This window comes from Anabrus simplex, chromosome 7, assembly GCF_040414725.1.
Source record: "Anabrus simplex isolate iqAnaSimp1 chromosome 7, ASM4041472v1, whole genome shotgun sequence".
Lineage (NCBI taxonomy): Eukaryota > Metazoa > Arthropoda > Insecta > Orthoptera > Tettigoniidae > Anabrus > Anabrus simplex.
The window spans coordinates 1,939,031-1,963,678 of record NC_090271.1 but is presented as its reverse complement, the minus strand read 5'-3'; the positions used below and the strand labels follow the sequence as shown (position 1 = coordinate 1,963,678).

Sequence of the window (24,648 nt, the reverse complement as noted above, 5' to 3'; positions counted from 1 at the left end):
CATAGCAGCTAAAGTAGGGCTGAAGATCACTGTCAATAAAACAGAATTTCTGACCAACATCAGAGAACCACTCATCTTCATTTCTTTGGGGGTCAAAATAATACACAAGGCCAACTCATTCAAATATCTTGGAGAACTGATAACCCCAAATGTTAATGAGGACCTTGCAATGAAGAATAAATGCACTATTAGAAAGAGCTTATCTTTGTAAGAACATATACAAGTCTAAATCCCTCTCCTTGAATTTTAAACTTAGACACTACATCACCGTAGTAAGACCGTCTGTACTGTACACCTCAGAATGCCTAAACATGACCCGGAAAGGACAACTGAGAAAACTGGAACTGAAAGAGCGAAAGATCCTCAGAAGGATTATGGGTCCCATTAAAGGAGGAGATGGCTACATAATCAGGCACAACAAGGAACTGTACAGTAAAATAGAGAGCATTATACAACAGCTATGAGGAAGAGAAGACTAATGTTCTATGGTCGCGTAGTCAGGATGAACAGCCAGAGACTCACTTAAAGGATCTTCAACACTGTGTCTAGAGGGAAAGCAACAAATGCCAAATGGACGAATTTAGTTCGGAAAGACCTACAATACCTAAACATTGATCACATGGACATTTACAACCGAGATAAGTTCAGAAAGTTAGTCAAGACATCTCTCTCCAGTCACTAACAACTAAATCACTGCATCCAGGAGTAGGAGTGAAATGGACTCAAGAAAGAAGACATCCATAGCACTAGAATGAAGGAATACTGGGTTAAAAGGAAGAAAAGAGTTCACCAGAGTTAAGAACCACATGGTCCATCGTAGGCCTAAACGAATAATAATAATAATAATAATAATAATAATAATAATAATAATAATAATAATAATAATAACAACAAGTCAAATATTATCAATACAGATCCAAAATGATTTGTATCGCATGTAATACCAATATTCTGCCAAAAAACGGATGGCACTACTCTGGTACCATACATCTTACACACTAAATGGAATAACCTCGCCATGTTGGTTTCTCCTAAGGCAGTCGGTAATTCTGATGGCACGTCATCAACTCTCGGTGCCTTGTTCTTATTTAGATCTCTCAAAGCTCTGTTGAATTCTGACCCCAAAATTGGGTCTTAGATATCATCAGCATCAACAGCCTCTTGTTCAAAAACTATTTCATCTACTTCTGTTATTTGATACAGCTGTTGAATATGTTCTTGCCATCTTTCTGGCTTGTCTTCATTCCCTAGAAGTCGTTTTCCATCTGAGCTCTTGATATTCATACACCTAGTTTTCCTTTCTCCAAAGGTTTCCTTGATTTTCCTGTATGTAGCACCTACCTTTCCTAGGACTATACACACAACTTTCAACATCCTTGCACTATTTCCCTTTCAGTCATTCTTTCTTAGTTGTCCTGCACTTTCTATCCACATCATTCTTTAATCGCTTTTATTCTTTTCTCCCCACCTAATTATTTGCGTTTTTGTACTTTTGTTGTCCATCAATTGGGTCAAGTATCGCCCTCATTTGTACAGAGGGAGAGAGATGCATATCCTCCGGAGTTAGTTATGGCTGTAGTTTCCCATTGCTTTCAGCCGTGTAGCAGATCAATACAGCTAAGCCATGTTGGCTGAATGGTCAGCATACTGTCCTTCAGTTCAGAGGGTTCAATTCCCGGCCAGGTCGGGGATTTTAACCTTCATTGGTTAATTCCAGTGGGTCGGGGGCTTGGTGTTTGTGCTGTCCCGAACATCCCTGCAACTCACACACCACACACAACACTATTCTCCACCCCAATAACACGCAGTTACCTACACATGGCAGATGCCGCCCACCCTCATAGGAGGGTCTGCCTTACAAGGACTGCACCCGGCTAGAAATAGCCACACAAATTATTTATTTATGAGGCCATATCAGTCGATCATCCAGACTGCCTCCCTTGTAACTTCCGAAAGGCTGCTATCTCGCTTTCGATGACCCAATCGTTAATCTGGTCTTTCGACAGATACCCATCCGATATGGTTGCACCTGCGGCTCAGCTATCTGCTTCATTGGGACCCATACGCCCCCCACCGTGGCAAGGTTGCACGATTCACAGGGGATGCTCGTGGCACTAAGACTAAAGACTTCTATTTTAAAAACTATATCTGCAACAATAATTTGAAATGTTATCTTTGTGAAGAAAGAGTAGGAATTATTTATATTTCACAGAGGTTTTGATTCATGCCTTCAAATGAGGAACACCTCTGCCCAAAACTAATACTTCTCTAACAAAGACAGTTGGATTGTCACCAGATTGCTTGCTATGTGCTGTAGCAAGTGACACTGCTCTCCTACCTCTTGTTCATACCTGTGTGTTGCAGAACAGACAGTGGCAGGGGAGGAGTACTATTTAATACTATAGTACTATAGAACAGAGGTGGGGAGATGGCAATAGTATGAAGAAGTTGGAAGAGAATGTGAAGACAGGGACAGGGGCAGTATCCTTCTTGAAAGTATTAGGTTCCTTTTACACATTTTTGCTTCCCATAATGTGTTTTGTGTTGTTTAAGACTTGTCGATAGGGTGTGCTCAGCTGTTACTGAGTTATGTGGCTCTTTGGCATCCCTTGATGCGAGTCCCAGTGTCCAAACATTTTTGGCCAATGTGTGTCTTGCTGCAAGTACAGGGAAATTTGTACACCTCAGGATGTAAATAGTTGGGACGCTTTGTCCTTATTTTTACCTTTCTTTGGCTCTGTAAAATCTCAAGTGATTATCATGTTTACATTATCGTCCCTTGATAGCCAAAAGGGCCAACGTTACATTTTTTGCGAAATTGAGTTATTGGTATATTCGTATTTGGCGATGTGAAATGCACATTCTGGCAAAGGGGCAGACATCTTAGTCCCATAGTAAGCCGAAAAATACAAAATTAAAGTATGAGTCAAGGGCGAACGTTCTCCAGAAGTTACCGCCATAAGGGCCAATGTCCTATCTTGACAGTACATGTAGCCTGCTTTACGAACGAAAATAGGGTACGTTATATCCTTAGTTGGAGCTTTGTTACAATTACAGATAATGTAATTTACAATGTATCATTACGTATATACCCGTATTATGCTTCAGCATCAGCTAGAGGTATAGTTTACTGTGTTTTATTTGTAATATTCATGTTGACAAAATCTGTTTATAACACAATCTCATGGACTGTCTTATTTATGTCGAATAGCAACAGTTAGAGAAGAAATAATTCCAACACACTTCAGTTTACAAATAAGTCATCCATAACAACATTTGGAGGTAAGGTATTAAAATTTTATTTTATATCAAAGTACATAACTTAAGATTGTGCCTTGTGAGGTTATGTTATTTTAATATTTCCATTATTGTAGTTAGATTATAAATAAAGTTTAGGCTTAGCCATACTTCCAGAGATGGGCTTTCTATTGTTTTTCAATATTTATTTCATAATTACGAATAAGTTTATACGAAGTTCGCAAAGTCTTTTACTTGATTTTAAAATAAGAGAACATTTTGAAATAGTGATTTTAAACCTCGTGCAGGCTGTAAATAAATCATGTCTTTTATATTTCAGTGAACTGTACCACTATGTTAGCACGGTCTCGTCGTATTGTTCAACTCACATTACACACATTTGAAGGAGCCCTTAATGTCAGCATTGGAGAGAGTACGTCTCCAGAATCTAAAACTCAGCCATTGGTAAATAGTGAAATTGTTGAGCTTGTTGATCCTGTATTATATAGGCCTACACCGCCTAACAAAAAAAATTGGAGTACCCAAAAGGAGTAGAGGAAACCAAAAGGAACTTAATGTGTTCAGATGGTATGTGATGTTTTTTTACAAAATAGAGTCAAATTTACCAAGAGCCCACTTATGGGAATGAATGTTCTGTTATGGATATGTATCTGCAGGAAGTAGATGAACGAAGCATCAAGCACTTGCCCCTTTACTGTGGTTCATGGTCTGGACAGAACAAGAATCAGCAAATGCTAGGAACATTGAGATCATTTCTAAGCCAATCTATTTTAGTCCAGACAATTAAAATAACATACCTAATGCCAGGGCATTCCTTCATTCCTGCCGATTTAACGCATTCCACAATTGAATGAAACTACTGAAGGAGAACTACAGTATATGGGCTCCCAGAAAGTGCCCGAACACAGCCTGCTCCACGTGAGGTAAAAGTGCTGACATACAATGATTTCCATGGCTGGAAAGAATTTGTTAGTGATATTTCCATGATAAGACGAGATGGGACTAAGGTAATATGGAAGGATGTAAGACAGGTTGTATTTTCTAAGGACTCGTATAAGGTATTAGTAAAATGCTCATTGCAGCTTATTGATAGTACCGGGTATAGAGACTGAAATCAAGCAAAAATCTAAGAGATCACCCCGAGCGGCCTTAGTAAAACCTCAAGTTCTTTATACTAAGAAACTTCCAGTATCTTCAGCCAAGTACAAGGATATGAGTAACTTGTGCACATCAGGTGTTAATCTTCATAAAAGGAAAGAAAAATTCCACCTAATCAATACATTTATTTTCTTGCAAAGTATTACAATCTAGGACCGGTTTCGACCCTTCATAGGTCATCTTCAGCTATATCAGAATCACATTTGCATTTCTATCTTATACCTCTGAAAGACCTTCATGATATATTGTTTCATAATTTTCAGTGAAAACTTATCTTAAAAACTTACAAATTTCTAAGCGTTGTGTTAAAATTAAAAATTAAAATTACAAAACTTTGTCTATTATATACATGCCCTTGGGCTGACAGAATGCATCCTTGGGTTGATTAAGCATTTATCTTAGGTATTGTTGCTTATTTTGTTGAATCGAATCCCTTTTATACTTATGTACAATCGTGAATAGACTATCAGTAAAATTTGATAAATAAAACTTGCGTGATAATTATAATAAAATATCATGTTACATCTTTATACCTTATTGCTGGAGTGATATTATTTTAGGCAAAATATAAATGCGGGTTGATCTCTATAAAATATTTTACATAAACACACTAATATATTTTTTAAAGTCTAATCATTGTACTTTAAAGTCTAAAATACTTATTGCTTTGGATCTTGCGTTGTTATGTGGTAAAATATTATAACAATTTGTCTTATATAACATCAGATATTGATAATATTTAAATATGCCATGTATGGTTGGCTTTTAAATCTAATGATTAAATGTCATTTCCTTCTTGCATAAAATTACAAGTTTCATATTATGTTGATTATGTATTGTATAAAACATAAATATCTAATAAATTGAATGCTTATCATTTACTAAAAGCACATGAATGTCTAGTAATATAGTCAGTGTGTTTAGTGACACAGAAACATGTTGGCCTTGATTCTTGCGTTATATTTCCATAATTTGCCTAATTTTTTGTATATGTCGAATGTTGGTCTTTATAGGTTCCATTTGTAAAATAACAGCACTTTCCTATAATTGTGAAATGAATCAATAAGCTTGACACGTGTTAAATTATGGAATATATGTGTGATTCAGTTCTGGCCTAACTTCTGGAGTTTTCTCCCATCAAATGCCGTAAGACTGTGGTGGTTCCTTTCCCTTTTTAAGGCTGGTAAAGTCTGTAAGCCAAAATGAATGAAGTGAGTTAGATTTCAATAGAAGTGTAATGTTGTGTGAATTTGTAAGCCTGAATTAATTTACTTACTGCTGGATGTTTGAAATGCAAGTTTCTTGGCCGTTTGACGAGTAATGTACCTCGTACTGATGGTTCTTGTGTTGTCTGTTGTGAGAGGGGCGGAGGAATAAGTAGGGGAGGTTGTTACGTGTGTATGGGCGGAGTCGCTGAGGTTCGCTGTCTGCGCCGTAGCCTGTGTATGACGTCGTCTGTTGACTATTTTGACGTAGTCGTTTTTTAAGATAGGAACGATTTTATTGAACAAAATGTTAGTTTTTTCAGATAACTCATTTATGTTATAATTAGGATTTGCATACTGATCTAGTGTTATATATAATTCTTCACTTATATCAACCCAGAAAAAATTACGCAACTTTCACTTTCAATAATACGGGCGTATATTCACTAACCAATGTTCTGAGGAAGCATAACATTAAAATAGCATTTAAGACTACACAAAATAATAGGCATATCATATATAATAGCAAATCAGTAAATAGTAGTAACAAATATCTTCAATCAGGAGTCTACCGAATGGAATGTAACAACTGTTTAACAAGTTATGTCGGGCGTACGGGCAGGAATTTCACGACTAGATATAATGAACATGTAAACGCAATTAGGCATAATCATTTCTCGGCAATAGGGCAACATATGCATGAATATAAGCACAATTTTACGGACATAAATAACGATTTAAAAATATTAAATGTAGAACTTAAAGGTCCTTTGCTTAATATAAGTGAAGAATTATATATAACACTAGATCAGTATGCAAATCCTAATTATAACATAAATGAGTTATCTGAAAAAACTAACATTTTGTTCAATAAAATCGTTCCTATCTTAAAAAACGACTATGTCAAAATAGTCAACAGACGACGTCATACACAGGCTACGGCGCAGACAGCGAACCTCAGCGACTCCGCCCATACACACGTAACAACCTCCCCTACTTATTCCTCCGCCCCTCTCACAACAGACAACACTAGAACCATCAGTACGAGGTACATTACTCGTCAAACGGCCAAGAAACTTGCATTTCAAACATCCAGCAGTAAGTAAATTAATTCAGGCTTACAAATTCACACAACATTACACTTCTATTGAAATCTAACTCACTTCATTCATTTTGGCTTACAGACTTTACCAGCCTTAAAAAGGGAAAGGAACCACCACAGTCTTACGGCATTTGATGGGAGAAAACTCCAGAAGTTAGGCCAGAACTGAATCACACATATATTCCATAATTTAACACGTGTCAAGCTTATTGATTCATTTCACAATTGAATCAGTCATTTAAGAAAGGGCACATGTCCAAATTGTCATTTTTTATTTTTTTTCAGATTAACATTCTTTTCATCCTGGCGCACCTTGTCACAAAAGAAAGGTCACTTATCCAGCCAGTATCATGCTGATATTTAAGGTTCATTTGGGTGTTGTTTGGAAGTCATTTAAGAAAGGGCACATGTCCCAGGATAAGAGCCCTTTCTTGAATGACTTCTTTGCTTACCGGAAGGAACATCTGCCTGTTCTTTGGTCAAACAGCTGAGTGCACCTTCACTTGTTTACTAACTTCGATTACCAAGATTATGGCATCGGTTAATGCAGTTTCTGAGTGTTCTGGTAGCGTTAAAAAGCGTAAAAGGGGTGTAAGAAATGTGCAAAATTACAAATGTAATGTGATAAAGCAAGCAAGGATTAGAGGTAGTGAATATGTCAACTATTCAGGACGAGTGATTCCAGCTCGCACAACAGGCCAACCTTGCAGGTAATTATAACCTCACATTTTGTGTCTTGTTTTATATCAAGTTAATACGGAACTACATTTATTTTACGACACTTTAATACTTAAGACGACTTTGCTTGTTGATATTATTGTATTTGTAAGGTTCTAATCACAACTGGTGTGTAAAAATTATCTGTTAATTACCACAGTTGATCGATACAAAGCCTAGCTTAATGTTTATGTGCCCATTGGCTTGGCCTGTGTCTCTTTGTAACAGAAGATAGGTTAAATAATTTGTTATTTATTTTTCAGGTGTTCGAAGAAGTGTTTTGAGATAGTAGGTGAAAATGAGCAGATGAAGATAATAAAACTTTACAGTGAACTGAACAGTAAGGATGAACAAGACATATATTTATCGAGTCTTCTTGAATATGAGCATATAAAACGTAGAAGACCTACCTGCAACCCCAAAATTAGTAAGCCACATTCTGGAGTGTTCAAGTACAATGTCTTAGTCAATGCACAGCGGGTGCAAGTTTGCAAGGTGGCTTTTATGAGCTTCTTTGGTGATGTCAGTGCCAAACGCCTGCGGAGGCTCCAGAGTTTACTTCTTCAGGGGAAATCTCCACAAGATATGAGAGGAAAAGGAAATAAAAACAGAGCTCATAGTGAAGATTCGGTGCGAGTGCTTAATGATCATATAGCTTCATTCCCCGTAACGTCTTCACATTATTCATCGCGAGAGTACAGATTTCTTTCATCCGATTTAAGTTGCCAGAAGATGTATGAACTTTTCAAGGAGAAATACCCTACTACCAATATAACGTACAAGTACTATGTTAAGTACTTCAAACAGAATTTTGACCTGTCATTTGGCCCGCCTCAAATTGACACATGCATTAAGTGTGAGGAGCTGACCATGAGGATGAAGAGTCCTTTCCTGAATTTAAATGCCAGGAAGGCGGCTGAGGCTGAACTAGAAGTGCATAAACGCAGGAGCAAGAAGTATTTTTCAGTAATGAAGAAAACTGCATTAGAATGCAAGAGTAATCCCAAAATACTAGGACTGTGTTTTGATTATTGTCAGAACCTTCCCCTGCCAAAAATACCAGTGCAGGACATATTCTACATGCGACAGCTTTGGGTGAACACGTTTGGCATTCACAATATGCAAACAAATTCGTCAGTGCTTTATGTTTACCACGAAGGTAAAGCTCGTAAAGGTGCCAATGAAGTGTGTAGTTTTTTGTTAGACTATATCCAAACATGTGTACCAAAGAGTGTAAAGGAACTTCGACTGTTCTCTGATGGCGCTGTAGGGCAGAACAAAAATCATACAGTGATCCGATTATGTGCAGCACTCGTTGACATGAAGCGATTTGAAACCATTCACCATTACTTCCCTATGCGAGGGCACTCATTCAATGCCTGTGATAGAGATTTTGCTATCATTAAACGAGCTGTTAAAAAAATTGATCGAATTTATGATGTGAAGCAATACTGTGAAATCATCTTACGGGCACCTAAACGCCATGACAAGTTCACCATCATTCTGGTAGAGACGAGTGATATTCTTAACTTTACCGCATGGTGGCCGAAATTTTATAAGAGGGGAGGGTTGTCAGATGAATCTCGTGGAAGAGGAGTGCCTACCAACTTGAAAATTCGTTTCCAGCCAGCATCATTCATGCACTTTCTTTACTCTGCCAATGATCCGGGAACTGTACGAACAAAACAGTTCATCAATGGCCTTATTGAACACACCTTCCGTTTGCATCTAGACAGCAACGTTCAGCTTCCTAACGAACTAGCCTACGACGAACCAATCCCTATTGACAGGAATAAGATGAATGACCTAAAGCGTCTAGAAGTGTACATTCCGGGGGAGTACAACGAATTTTTCAACGAAATACTTGCATGGCCAACTGTTCGTGTGACTGACGATGATTGTGATTAACTGTCATCATTCAAATGATTATTATTGTAGAACAACGACACAGTGTGTCTAAGTTATCTGAATAAACAAAGTGTTTTTGCTCCAAAACCGATTTTCATTCAGCCGTCATTTTAGAAAGGGCATATATCCAATTTTTTTATCTGCCAATCACCATAAAGTCCTTCATCTCTATTCCATATTTTATAATGTAAACTATCCACAACCGTTAACACTAACGGACAAAATACATACATTTAACGTAACTAGCAAGACTGGCTTTTAAATCAGTTTTTTGCTCCTCCTGAAAAGTTGCATTTCTGGACATGTGCCCTTTCTTAAATGACTGATTCAATTATAGGAAAGTGCTGTTATTTTACAAATGGAACCTATAAAGACCAACATTCGACATATATAAAAAATTAGGCAAATTATGGAAATATAACGCAAGAATCAAGGCCAACATGTTTCTGTGTCACTAAACACACTGACTATATTACTAGACATTCATGTGCTTTTAGTAAATGATAAGCATTCAATTTATTAGATATTTATGTTTTATACAATACATAATCAACATAATATGAAACTTGTAATTTTATGCAAGAAGGAAATGACATTTAATCATTAGATTTAAAAGCCAACCATACACGGCATATTTAAATATTATCAATATCTGATGTTATATAAGACAAATTGTTATAATATTTTACCACATAACAACGCAAGATCCAAAGCAATAAGTATTTTAGACTTTAAAGTACAATGATTAGACTTTAAAAAATATATTAGTGTGTTTATGTAAAATATTTTATAGAGATCAACCCGCATTTATATTTTGCCTAAAATAATATCACTCCAGCAATAAGGTATAAAGATGTAACATGATATTTTATTATAATTATCACGCAAGTTTTATTTATCAAATTTTACTGATAGTCTATTCACGATTGTACATAAGTATAAAAGGGATTCGATTCAACAAAATAAGCAACAATACCTAAGATAAATGCTTAATCAACCCAAGGATGCATTCTGTCAGCCCAGGGGCATGTATATAATAGACAAAGTTTTGTAATTTTAATTTTTAATTTTAACACAACGCTTAGAAATTTGTAAGTTTTTAAGATAAGTTTTCACTGAAAATTATGAAACAATATATCATGAAGGTCTTTCAGAGGTATAAGATAGAAATGCAAATGTGATTCTGATATAGCTGAAGATGACCTATGAAGGGTCGAAACCGGTCCTAGATTGTAATACTTTGCAAGAAAATAAATGTATTGATTAGGTGGAATTTTTCTTTCCTTTTATGAAGATTGGTAAATGTCAATACGGAAAATGAAATTCATAAATCAAGACATCAGGTGTTATTCCTCCTTGTTACTATGATGAATACATCAGTCTGAAGCCCATGCCTAATGCACCAGACACACTGTACTCGAGTATTTTGGTTTTATTTCAAGTAATGTAGTTTAAATTTCTAGTTAGATCACCCCAGACTTTTTTTTTTTACCCTTTTAGTATTAGTACGCTGCTAACATGTTTGATCATTTGTTACGTGTAATCTATATTTATGGCTGTAAGGTAATTTTAAAATGATTAAATGCATTGATGTGATTTGATTACCCAATTTCCATTTAATTTGTGTGCAGTTTTACTTCTTTCAATAATAATTACTCCAGATTGAGATTCAGCACAGCAAAACTGACATTCAAATACTTGCTGCCAAAAGGGCCAAGGTATTAATTCCAATATGGAGGCTTACTGGCAAAAGAGCGAACGTCACAGTTTTAACATGTATTTTATATCTATTTCAGTTATTCCCAATAATAACAGAAAAAAATAGTATCAACGTAAATAGAAAAGTTGCACGCTTTATATGAACTATCATTATTTACCTGAAGATAAACCAACATTTCCTGAAATGTTTTTTGCTTCTCCTGAAAAATTAACGAAATGTAACATTGGCCCTTTTTGCTGTCAAGGGACGATATGTACATTGAGTACCACTTGAAGAGGTGAATTCACTGGTGAAGATATTGCAAATCTCTTGAAGACATCATAAATTTGGATTGTAATGGATGAAATAATGGCTGTGATTCATTACAATGTCCGTGATTTAGTAAATGCTATGGCTTCGGTTAAATTTCTGCACTTGACTTGTTTAGCTCATATAGTCTACTCCTACTTGTTACAGTATTAAGAAAATTCTGAATCTTTTGGTTTTCCGTAAAAAAAAAAAAAAAAAAAAACACTCAAAGGAACTAGTGTCTGAAGGATGAGCGTACGTTGATTGGTCTGTACCAGGGATGGCAAACCTTTACAGACTAGCATGTGAATTATGGTCTTGTTACTTTTTAAAGTATACTGTGCCATAGGTTTTCCCTGTAAAATCATCCTGAAAACCAATCATCTGACGTCATTTAGGTATTACAGTAAAACCTCAATTATCCGTTCTAATGCCCGGGAAGGGGTGAACGGTTAATAAAAAAAAACACTGGATAATCCATACTACTAATTTTAATGGACTTCAAAAAACATAAAATACATACCGTGTAACCTTAAAATGCAGTGCATTAAACCCTCCTTAAAACCAAAATGTATTCAAAGCTACAACAATACATACTAAATATTAAACAAAATTACCAGCAGACCATAAATAATTAATTTACCTGGTGTCATTTAAGCTGCGTTAAAATAATCTGTTACTTTATTTTTTTGCACTCTCCTACAACTTATTTTCTTCTTTTATGTCCATTCTGAGCTTTCTAATTACAAGAATGTCTGAAGAATCCGTATCGTCCCCTTGCTCCAAGAATTCTATTAACGTTTCAGCCGACTGCAGTGCGGTCTGAAGCGGTACGCGATTGTTTGTGACGCACTCTTCTTCCCCCCCCCCCCTCACTTTCACTCGTCGGTTCGCAGCTGACTGCAGAGTTCTCATTTGCACTTTTATTTACTATTTCGTCATCAGTTAAAATGTGATGTTATTTTCAATAGTCTTCAGGATATCTTTGATCATCTATCCCTCATTTTCATCACCAGTGAACCCATGAAAATCGTCAGCGAGCTCTTCATCAACATATAGTACAATTTTCTCCACGATCGAGTGATGATCTGAGCGGTTACTAGATCCCATGATTTCTGGGCAAGATAAAGCGCTTCTTTAAGATTGAGCTTTTTCCAGAACTCAACCGTCGACGTTTCTTCGGAAAGTAAGAGGCCTACCAATTCCCGCTTATAGTGCGCCTTAAAGGTTGCGGTGACGCCTTGGTCCATCTGCTGAATTAATGAAGTTACATTAGGTGGCAAATAGGAAACAAAAATATTTCCATCCTCTGATATTAGCTCTGTGTCAACAGGGTGAGAGGGTGCATTATCAAGAAAAAGGACGACCTTTATTGGCAAGCCTTTGGACGTCAAGAAATCTCGAACCCACGGTACAAACTTATGATGGAACCAAGTTGTGAAAATATCGCGAATGGAAGATAGGAAACTTAAAAGGGTCCACCTCCATTCTCAGTTCAATACGGACAATAATGAAATTCTTAGATTTAAATAAAATATCGCGAGTTATCCATGTAGATTTTTAAAACAATAATCTGCTGGGAGATAATCACTGTTCCTTTGAAAGAATGCGGATTTTTTGCTTTACCAACAACAGCTAATTTTAATTTAAGGTTGCCACCAGCGTTCGCACAGCACAAGATGGTAATGTGCTCTTTACTAGATTTGTGACCAGGAGCTGATTTCTCTTTACCAGAAGTGCTCACCCAGTAAAACGCTAGCAGCTGGTAAAGTCCAGTTTTATTGGCATTATACACTTGACTTGGAATGAAATTGTATCTCTCAATTATGGGCTTAGACTCGTATTTAAGGTTTACTGCTGCACTGGACTTGGAATGAAATTGTATCTCTCAATTATGGGCTTAGACTCGTATTTAAGGTTTACTGCTGCACTGCTGTCACCGCTTAGTTTCTCCTTCGATGTTTAATTCTCGAATGCCATGTCTGTCCTTAAATCTCTGTAGCCAACCATTGGATGCTGGTGAGGACCCTGAGAGCCCCATCTTTTCGTAAAAAACTTGTGCCTGCCTTGTTATCATAGGACCCCTAATAGGTACACCTTCGCCTCTCTTTTGCTGAAACCACATGAATAATGCAACATCCAGTCCTTTTAAAGATGATGCTTTCATTGTTTTTCTTTTAGCGAGTCCATACGAACTGTCAGAACTCGCTGTAAACTGCAATACTTCGTCTTTATTCTTTATTAGGTCCTGCACTGTTGTCACACCCACACCGAACTTTGATGCTAAATTTGAGGCTAGTTCACCTTTCTGTTATATTAACTTTATTTTGTATGGTTAAAAAACCACACGTCTTCTTTTTACTGCAGATTTCAATCTCATCATTTCTCGGCTGTTAGAACGGAAAATAAATGTTCAACTTTCTCAATCACACTCACCTTTTCGTACTTTGCACTACAGTACAGAATTTAGCGTACCTGTCTACTAATAGCGGAGGTTGACTATGACGGACTGTTTAGGCTGGTTTCCGATTCCTGTGCATTGTGAAATATTTACGATGCAGTATTCTGTGGTGAAAATATTTAACCTTGACAGAACAATATGAAAGATCTACGTATGGTACTTGGAGATGTTTCACGCTACCAAATAAGTTGTCGGTATCATTCTGAAGTAGAAATGACCAGCATACCGTACTCTATGCTCCGTGGGCTGGGAGAGGGCACATTAGAGTACATTATTCGTCAACAATGGAATGGATAATAAAGTTTGTGACTTGAATTTGAATAGCATCCCTCTTATTTCGTAACAGTTAAAAGTTGAATAATTCTACACTACATAAAATTACATAGTAAAAAAATGTATGATGTCATGTCTCCAGTGTCGGTCTATGCGCGTGTACGTACGTTATGATCGTGGATTCAGGAGTCGGAGAGTCAATGTACATTACAAGTGATAAATATCATTTTTGATCTGTATTGATATTTGACTGAAATAATAACAATTTATTCATTTGTCCACCTAGTCTTAAATTACATTGACATGTTAATTAAAATGGTACATGTATCGCTTTACATACAGGCATCATCAGCCGTGGGTTTAACCTTGAAATAAAATCAGGCACCTGATTTACATAAAAAAAAGAAAAACCAATTTATATAAAGTCTTGAAGAGACTTGAAAGAAAATTAATATATGGTAAAAGGACATATGGTTTTAAAAACAATGCTGTGGGTAAGAAGTTTACAATTGGTGAAAGTATTTACAATAGTAAGATTGAAAGACTATTAGTATGAGAAAATAAATAAAGGGGCAGTTTGTTGTAGACAATTAGTAAAATTGCTGTAAAATAATGTTGACCATCTGGCGGTTGGAACTAGATAATAATGTGAATGACGATCGGAATCGTATTTTCAAAACATAATGTTGAATAAAATATGTATGATCCTGGACTCAGAAGTCGGAGAGTCAATGTACAATCTCCAAGTTTACACAAGGAGTAATTTTAATACCACCTATTCAATACAATTTATTCCACTATTGTTTAGTTAAATACACATAGAAATTACCAGAATTTTAAAGGTACACGTTTCGCCCACTATTTCAGTGTCAGATATGGATTTTTTTTGACAATATGTGACAATTACTTTTAGATGAACATTTTAATTTTTCAATTGATTTTAGTATAAGCTCTGTTTTATTCAATATTTTTGTGCTGTAATCATTATGCAACCACAGTATCAACACCTGTAAATGTTCATCAATACGTTTTATGTAAATTGTTAAGATTCCTTAGACCAGTGTGTGTTTTAAGATTGAAAGAGGCTGATGATGCCCAATAAATAGTGGGCGAAACATGTACCTTTAAAATTCTGGTGATTTCTATGTGTATTTAACCACACAATAGCGGAATAAATTGTGTTTAATAGGTGGTATTAAAATTACTCCTTGTGTAAACTTTGTGATTAGCTATTTTTCAATACGGAATAATGACGAGAATAATGGTCTGTAATGAGTCAGTGTACGGTCGCTCCAAAACAGAATACAGTATCAAGAGCCGGGCTGAGTGGCAGTTTTGATCCTAACTCAGTCCAGTGGTATATGAAGGTGCTCAAATACGTCAGCCTCGTGTTGGTAGATTTACTGGCACGAAAAAGAACTCCTGCAAGACAAAATTTCGGTACCTGGGAGTCTCCGAAAACTGTCAAAGTGGTTAGTGGGATGTAAAACCAATAACATTATTATTATTATTATTATTATTATTATTATTATTATTATTGACATCAAGAGTACACTCATTCTGTTTTGGAGCAACTGTATATTGCTTTTTAAAAAAATCTTGATTTTTTTGTTGCGATGGATAATCAAGGTTTTACTGTAGATTGCATTACAGATAAATCCATTAGACGGAATGGTTCATTATTTTATTTTGCGAACATCACTGAAAATTACATTTTAAAAACAGGTAAATTTTAAGAATACTGCATGTTACATAATAAAGTATGTATTAAAAATGGCTATAGAATTGCGATACACTTCTTCATTAAAGCGTAATATTAAACTACTATGTTGCTAGTTTTCAGACATATTTATTACACGATGAGATAGAAATACTTGTCCCGAATGAGTAAATTTATAATATCAATGTAGTTGGTAATGCCCAATACTTATTACATGTTAAAAACATTGAAGTTGTGTGGTGTGCCATCCCTAGTCTATACATTTCGCTGGGTGTGGCAGTGATAACAGTGTGTGCTGTCCTCAAAGTAGCGGTGTAGGATGTTGAAGCATGGGAGACTTGAAAACTAATGCTACTTTGTAATGTTGCAGCCAAACTTCGGGAGTAATATCAAGAGCCCAGCTTCTGGACGCCAGAGACTTCAACTGATCGACGAATCAAGAAGTGAAGGTATGTGAAGTGTTGTTTCTAAGATCTGTTCCATTGAGAGCCAGGTGGAGCTACAGTACTGTCATCCATACACTAGGCTCTTTTCTGTCGCATGTGACAAATTTCATTTTGATCCGTGTTGAATGGGAGTGGGTCCACCTTTTCGATACAGTTTAGACAGGACTATTTTTCATTCAAAGGAACTAGTTTAGACTGCTATGTTGTGAGTTCATCTTCAGAACTATAATCGGTACATTATCAAAATAACTGAAGCAGAAACCACTAAAGAATCTTGGGTTTATATTTCATTAATGATGAAAGTAGTAAAGCATTCTCCATCGTATGCATTTTGTTGTGTGTGTCGGTGTGACATAAATTCGTATGTGTCATAAATGAGAGTGATTAGGTACATTTTCTTATAACCATTTTTATGTTTTTTTAAGTTTTAGATTTTAAATTCAATGGTCAATTTGCATTGTAACTGTAGATATATCTTTTATCCTGACCTTTATTCACGTAGACTGTGGTGGAATATATGTGATGAAATCCAAGAATTTAAAAATCTTCCTATTTTTGGTTGCTAAAAGTTGGCAGGTATGCGTTGGGTTTTTATAATAGTGACAGGTAGTTAGCCATAAGGAAGATCTTAACAATTACAGCATTAAAAACATATATTTATTTATATTTCTTAATATTTCCTTGAAGGAATTGTAGTTCAATCCATTGATTGGTCGGCTTGGTATGCAGACGCCTCGGAATGTCTGTAAATCTACAAATGATGGGAGAGAGTTTAAGTTTGTCATTGATTTCGTGGTTTTGGTGCAGATAGCTGCTTCATGTGCTGATTTTGAAAACTCCAACCATTTCGCCATAAAACCTACAGATTTTATGTACTTATTCTATGTATATCGATGTTTGAGATGTGGCTCTAAGAGGACTCACAATCTGCTCTCTAAGATATTCTCAAGAATCTTAAGCCCATGAGAAAGGAGTGTTATTCCCTGGTAGTTGGAGCATATTTGGCGATTTCCTTTCTTAAAAAGGGGGATAATGACACCCTTGCTCCAGTTCAGCAGGTATCTTGCCATCTTTCCAAACCGCATTTAAGCCCATGAGAAAGGAATGTTATTCCCTGGTAGTTGGAGCTTTTTGGCGATTTCCTTTCTTAAAAAGGGGGATAATGACACTCTTGCTCCAGTTCAGCAGGTATCTTGCCATCTTTCCAAACCGCATTGAGCACTCTGTGTAGCCACTGTAAACCCTGGACTCCTGCTGCTTTAATCATGTCCGATTCCTGGGGATTTCCTTTGCTGCATCTTCTTAAGGGCTGCTTCTGTTTCTGCCCATGTAATGCGAGATACCTCTGTGTAGGTTTCATCAGTTGGTCCTTTTGTTCTCTGATCTGCTTCTGTCCTGTTCAGTAGATGATCAAAATGATTCCTCAGAACTTCTCTGATGTCCTCGTCTTTCCTGGCCAGGTTTCCATTAAGATCCTAAATTGCTTTGATGGTTTGAACTGAATTCCTTTTGTTTTTGATCACTCTGAACAATAGTTTCATATTGCCTCTGCTGTCTTTCTTCAGTTTTTGAGTAAATTTCTCCCAGCACTTTATCTTCTCCTCTTCTACTACTCTTTTAACACTCAGATTCTTGTCCCGGTAAACTTGCTCAAGGTCTCTGATTTCCCCTCATCCCTTACCTGTTCTGGCTTGGATTTCTCTCTGTCTCATTCTTTTTGTGCCATGTTCCTTTCCTTTATTGAGGAACTTACTCTCTCATTCCACCAGGGTGTCTCTTTTTCCCTTACTCTCGCACTTGTCTTCCCGCAAACCTCTGTTGCTTCTTTTATCAATGTGTTTTTAAATCTTGTCCTCTCTGCCTCACCACTCTCTACTTCTTCTGTAGGCAGTTGTCCTCTTATACAGGCCTGATAGTCTGTCCTTTTTTCCAATCTGTTTAAGTTCCCACACCTTAATCTTAGGTAATTTCCTGGTTGTTATCTTTGGTGCATCAATGTCTTTCAGGTCTGCTACAAATTACCGGTGGTTGCTATTGAGGTTCTCACTTGGAATCACCTTGACATCAGTCATAAGTATACTTCTTTCTTTATCTGTAACGACATAGTCAATGACTGTCTTGCTCTTTCCATCCCAGCTGTAACAGGTAATCTTGTGACTGACTTGACGATTGCCTTCTCTTCACTGATGATCTCATAAATAATGAAACTTCTTCTTTTCATCTTGATTGCAACCCGTGTGAGGGTTATACACTTGCACCAATGTCAGCTTCTCTTTCCCAACGTGGACTGTTGCCTTTATAATCCTCTCATTGATGTACAAAAACTCTGTAATACCGTCTAACTCTGCATACGATATCAATCCTACCCCATTTGTCATCTCTCTGTTGTTACTTTACAGTAGAGGATATAGTTTTTCCTCAACTACCCCCTGTGGGTGGGGGTGGTAGAATAACATCCACGCTATCCCCTGCCTGTTGTAAGAGGCGACTAAAAGGGGCCTCAGGGACTCTGAACTTTGGAGCGTGGGTTGGCGACCACGGGGCCCTCAGCTTAGTTTTGGCATTGCTTCCACTTATTTGTGCCAGGCTCCTCACTTTCGTCTATCCTATCCGACCTTCCTTGGTCAACTCTTGTTCTTTTCAGACCCAGACGGTATTATGTATGGAGGCCTAGGGAGTCTTTCATTTTCATGCCCTTCGTGGCCCTTGTCTTCCTTTGGCCGATACCTTCATTTTTCGAAGTGTCGGACCCCTTCCATTTTTCCTCTCTGATTAGTGTTATATAGAGGATGGTTGCCCAGTTGTACTTCCTTTTAAAACAATAATCACCACCACCACCACCACCACCACCACCACCACCTTTTCCTCAACTCTTTCTTCCCTTTACCTTGCCAGTTAGTTTCACTCAGTCCTAGGATTGATATTTTTCTTCTCTCCATGATATCCACTAACTCCACATTTTCCAGTCAAACTCAGTACACTAATTGTTCCTATTCGAGTGTTTTGTCTTCTCTTGAGTTGTTGCACAATCGCAAGGCCTGGCCTATCATCAGGCTGTAAGCCATCATACCTGGCGTGGGTCTGCGGGTGCTGTTGGCTACTCCGAGTTCTTTGTTTGCATCCGAGGCTCGTATAAGTGTTGAAAGGGATTACACTCTCTAGGCCTGACGTTAGAGAAGATTTTCTGTCAGGGTTATCTCCCTTAGCCTTTAGCAGTCCCCTGCCACATCTGCAAGGCAGCAGCTTCCAGTTGAATGTATGTGTCATTTCCTACATAATGGCTTCAACAAGCCCCCTAAGGGTGAACTTCTCTGCCCATAGCTATTGGTTCTCCCTTAGTTTGTCAGGTTTGGTAACAACCGCCCAACCCTCGGCCAGACACTCGCAGGTAGTACAGTCTACTGTCGCACACGGTAGCAGGATGTACCTGACCTGACAAAAAGTAGTCGTGGGAGTTGTGGCGTGCTCCTGTAATCAAGCTACTTGGAGGCTGGGTTTAGAGGATAGTTTGAGGTCAGGAGTTGTGGTGCTCAGTGACCTACATTGTCTTGGTGTCCGCACTAAGCTTGCCATCAACATGGTGACCCTGGGGGAGCTTGGCTAAGAAGAGGCGAAAGAAAAGACGTTAAAATAAGCACAGCCCTTATATAAATATATCTTAACATAGTACCACCATAGTCTTCAGTTGGTGAATTTCCTTAGATTCCTGTTAGGTATTCTGTTTTTCTCAAAGAAACTTACGAACTTCAGTTGATAGTAGAAAAATTAACTACCAGGAACACAGTGTGGAGACGTAAAGGCAACCACTATCTTGCTAGGTCAGCAAGCAGGTAACACAAAATTTGCTTGCTTTTTGTGTCATTGGGATTGTAGAAGTAGGGATAAACATTGGATAACAAAAGAGTGCCCTAAGGGAGAAAATTTTACTCTTGATGAGAAAACTGTAATTTGTGCTACTCTGGTTGACCCTAAAAAAAAGAAAAGGTACCAGCAGTACTTCTTCCTTTGCATCTCAAACTTGGGATCACTAAAACCAAACCCCATGGCACTACAGCCCTTGAAGGGCCTTGGCCTACCAATCAACCGCTGCTCAGGCCGAAGGCCTGCAGATTACCAGGTGTCATGTGGTCAGCGCGACGAACCCTCTCTGCCGTTATTCTTGGCTTTCTAGACTGGGGCCGCTATCTCACCGTCATATAGCTCCTCAATTGTAATCACGTAGGCTGAGTGGACCTCAAACCAGCCCTCAGGTCCAGGTAAAAATCCATGACCTGGCCAGGAATCGAACCCGGGGCCTCCGGGTAAGAGGCAGGCACGCTACCCCTACACAACAGGGGCCGGCTTGGGATCGCTAAGCAATTTGTAATTTAAAAAAATGTAGCACTGTATGGAGTATTTAAATAGAAGATTTTCACTCCTGTCCGAAGCTAGGATATTCAATGGACTGCAGATTAGGCACCTTTTGAAGAACACTGCATTTTTGGGTACTATGAATGATTCTGAACTCTCTAAAGAACTAGAGAAACTGGAAAATACCTTTTTGTCTCGGTTTCAGCGACTGTGAAATGGTGACATTCACCTCCCCGTGGTAGAGAGGGGGCAACGGTTGTATGTACAGTATATATTACATACAGACGGCTAACGAATGCAGGGACCAAGTATCTCCTGGTGTAAGGAGACCACCTTCTACCAAATGCCAATGGCGTCCGAGGAAGGTGGATGAGCGGGTAGAAGGAAGGGCACTCTCTTGCCCTCGGAGTGAGAAACTGCTCCTAAAGACGGAAGAGTCACTAGATGGCCAACGGCATAGGATGGGGAAGGGAACGGCAAACCACTCCATTAAAGATCTGAAAGGGTATCCCAAGTATCGGCTGGTTGAGAACCTTGGGAGGTTGCACCCATGTACCTGCTAAAACTCAAATATTTGGCTGATGGACCACGTGCTATAAATTATAACCAGCAAATCCTATTGTAATAGAAGGGGTGAGGGCGAGTACCTAGTGCCTTAAAATTGGGACTACTTGGCTAAGGTATGCTAACCCTGACAGAAAAGTCTCTGGTCCCCAGGTTGGTGGTTGCACATAGGGTTAATGGCTCTATTGCATTAAAGCAAAGCAAAAAAAGAGTTGTTACGAATATCTCACATTTGCCTCGGATGAATAAGAATGGATATCAAAATATGACAACCCTGCAATGGAAATCGGCTTTATGAATAGGAACTTGGAATGTAATAATCCTGTATACACCTGTATCCTTCAAAATCCTCTGTCAACAGCTGGAGAAGTATAGAGTGGGAATTGCTGCAATTCAGGGGACTAGATTATTAGGTAATGGTATTCAGGACATGGAGAAGTATACACTTTTTAAGAGTGGTAAAGAAGCTGGAGTCCACGAATTTGATACTGCATTTTGTGTCTGAAATTCACTCGTATCGTCAGTGCTGTCCTTCGAACATGTGAATGAAAGACTATGCTATTTGAAGGTACGTTCTAAATGGTGTAACATATCACTGGGGAACTGCCATGCCCCCACAAACGACATGGATGTTCATGTTAAAGACTCCTTTGATGAGGATTTGTTAGAACTGTGGAATAAATTACCCAAACTTCATGTAAAAATGATTTTGGGAGATTTTGATGGAAAAGATGGGAAGGAAGAACTTTTCGGGCCAATAATAGGAAGCGAAAGTCTGCATGATGAAAGCAATGGTAATGCCATTAGACTAATCAGTTTCGCTGCATCCACAAACATGAATGTGCAGAGTACCACTTTCCTACATAAACACGTAAGAAAACATGGTATTCGTGTGACGGTAAGACTGCCAATCAGATAGGTCCTGTACTAATTGAGAACAGGCATAAAAGTTCCATAACTGATATCTTAGCTTACAGAGAGCTGAAATAGATCTGATCACAATATGATAATTGCTACTGTTAAAATTAAATTGAAAACCTCTTTTGAGTCACAGACTGAGGAAAGATGAAAAGTTGACACTGAGAAACTGGAGCAGGAGGATGAAAGATTAAAGTATAATGTGGAAATTGCAAACAGATTTGATATTCTGGGAGAAGATCTTACAGAAGACATTGATAAAAGAAATGACTAAGTTTGTGAACGAATGTGGAATAACGCGAAACAAATCACGACAACAGTAGCGGTGAAAGTGATACCAAAAGGAGTTAGTAAGAAAAAGAAATGGTTCGATGAGGCTCTGGGAGTATGTATATATATTTCTTTTGTGTAACTATGGGAACCTTTAGCTTCCCTCACTTCCCTATAACCTCTGTATTTCACGGTTCATCTTTTGGCAAAAGTACTTCTTTGCCCATGTATTATCTTTTTCTCGATGCTAATTCCTTGGAGATTGTTGTTACATACAAAGAATTCTTAATTCATATGCAAGACCTCGCCCCCCCTTTTCTGATAAGGTTGTGGTTACAAGTTGGTTACTATATGATTTCTCCATATAAAGAAAGGAATGTTTGACCTTATCTCATATTGTAAATCTAAATGATTATATTATTGTGAAGAAAATATGATACAATTGAATGAGAAGTTGGTGACATTAAAAAGATCTCCCAATCTTGTCAAGCAACGTTAAAAAGGTACAATATTTCCTACATTTTTCTAATTTATTTTTCGTTTCTTTATATCAACATTAGATGAGAATTGATTCCACCATTTTAATACAAAGAATAATTTTTTTAACTTAATTCATATCTTGAAGTGCCTTTTGACCTTCATTTTTAGTCATTAATCTCTGTCGATACCTTCAATATTTTTTACGTTGTTTTCTTTATACACAACTCTATTGAATTTCCTTTCCACTGCAATAATATATTTGTTCGTTTCACATTTTACCCAAGGCAATACTTTGCATATATGCTCAACTCTACATCTCATCAAGATTGTGAATGATTTTAAGTTGTATCTACGCTTTGCAGTCAAAGAAGAATATCAAAAGACTTTTTTTCCTCGACCACAACAACACTATGCATGTGCCCATTTCCACATCTCGTAAAGACTGTGAATTTTGATTTATAACTAAGCTCTAGAATACTACAAAGAATATTATAAGACTGCTTCTTCTTCTTATTATTATTATTATTATTCTTATTCTTATTCTTCTTCTTGTTGTATATTCCTACAGCTAAGTGAACTAATTTCTTACAACAAAAGTGTTTTCAGGAAATTCTAAAAACTGTTTTTGATAGTGTCAAACTTCAATGTTTTAAGACCATCTTTAAAACCAGTGTGTTTCAAATACTCTGTTGTACACACGATATGGCTGAAGATGACCTTTAAATAGGTCGAAAATAATCCTATCAAATGTTTATTTGTATTGAAAAGGTGGAATAACTTGCTTATTATTTTAATTTGGTCGAATCAAAGTTCAATACGGACCCATAAAATGAAATTCATTTCTCTAGATTTCCCAAAAGAAGACTGGGAGAAAATTGCAGAAGCCTTGCAAGAGTGGCTCATTGTACTTCAGCTATAAGACTTTATTACCATTTATGCTTATTTTTTTTAAATGATGCTGGTTCTTGGGATGTAATTACTGTCTTTTCAAATGATATTCTGAGGTGCTTATTATATTATTATTCTTGTTTTTTCTTCATATCACTTGGTGAGACCAAAATAAGACATACAGGAAATGCTTCCCAGTTAAAATTTACATTACCTGATGTTGAAATAGGGTGTTTTCATTACAATCCTGTAAATAATTTTGAAAGAGAAAAAAATGTACATGTGTTTTGAATATTGTAAAATTGAGGAAAACAAGGATATAGCAGAATTTGGGGCTTCAATAATAATGCACTTATAAAGAGAAACATTTAGACATTAAATACAAGTATAAATTTTAAAGCCATGTCATAAAATCAAAATTAAACAAGGTAAAATACACAGAAACTAACAGCAGGATGTGGTCGGCGGAAGGAACCGTACAAGGTTGTGGATTGAAGAATATTTGTGGTTGATACTTCGACCAAAGAATAATTTTATTATAGTAAATACTTATTTATTATTAAAACATTGAAAAAAGGAACTAAGGAACGCTACCGGTAACATAAACACAAAATAGAAAAACAAACCCTGATGTAATTAAGTTGCATCTTACAATCTTGCCAGTACTAATCTTTACGTGAAGTGACCACCTTCACCAAAGAAATGAAATACAGGTCATAGGAAAATTAAATGAGAATTACTGAGGTCAAGCTTAATAAGAAATTAATTGAAGTTACAAAACGGTTAGAGAAAACTTGCCTCTTGGCAGCATGAAGATTGATGTAAGGCCTCTTTACACTGTCGTAATTACAGTTGATTTCTGATAGCAAAATCCTGTGACAAATTAAGACTTGAAATAAAATAAAATAAAATAAAGTTATAT

General features: G+C 37.1%; 1 protein-coding gene across 1 annotated transcript in view; it reads left to right on the top strand.

Annotated features, from left to right (window-relative positions):
- Positions 1-24,648, top strand: part of spd-2 (spindle defective 2) — a 740,229-nt gene that overhangs the window by 253,804 nt on the left and 461,777 nt on the right. Inside the window, exon 10 of the mRNA XM_067150605.2 lies at positions 16,181-16,259. Coding sequence (XP_067006706.2) covers positions 16,181-16,259 — 79 coding nt within the window. The remainder of the gene's footprint in view (positions 1-16,180; positions 16,260-24,648) is intronic.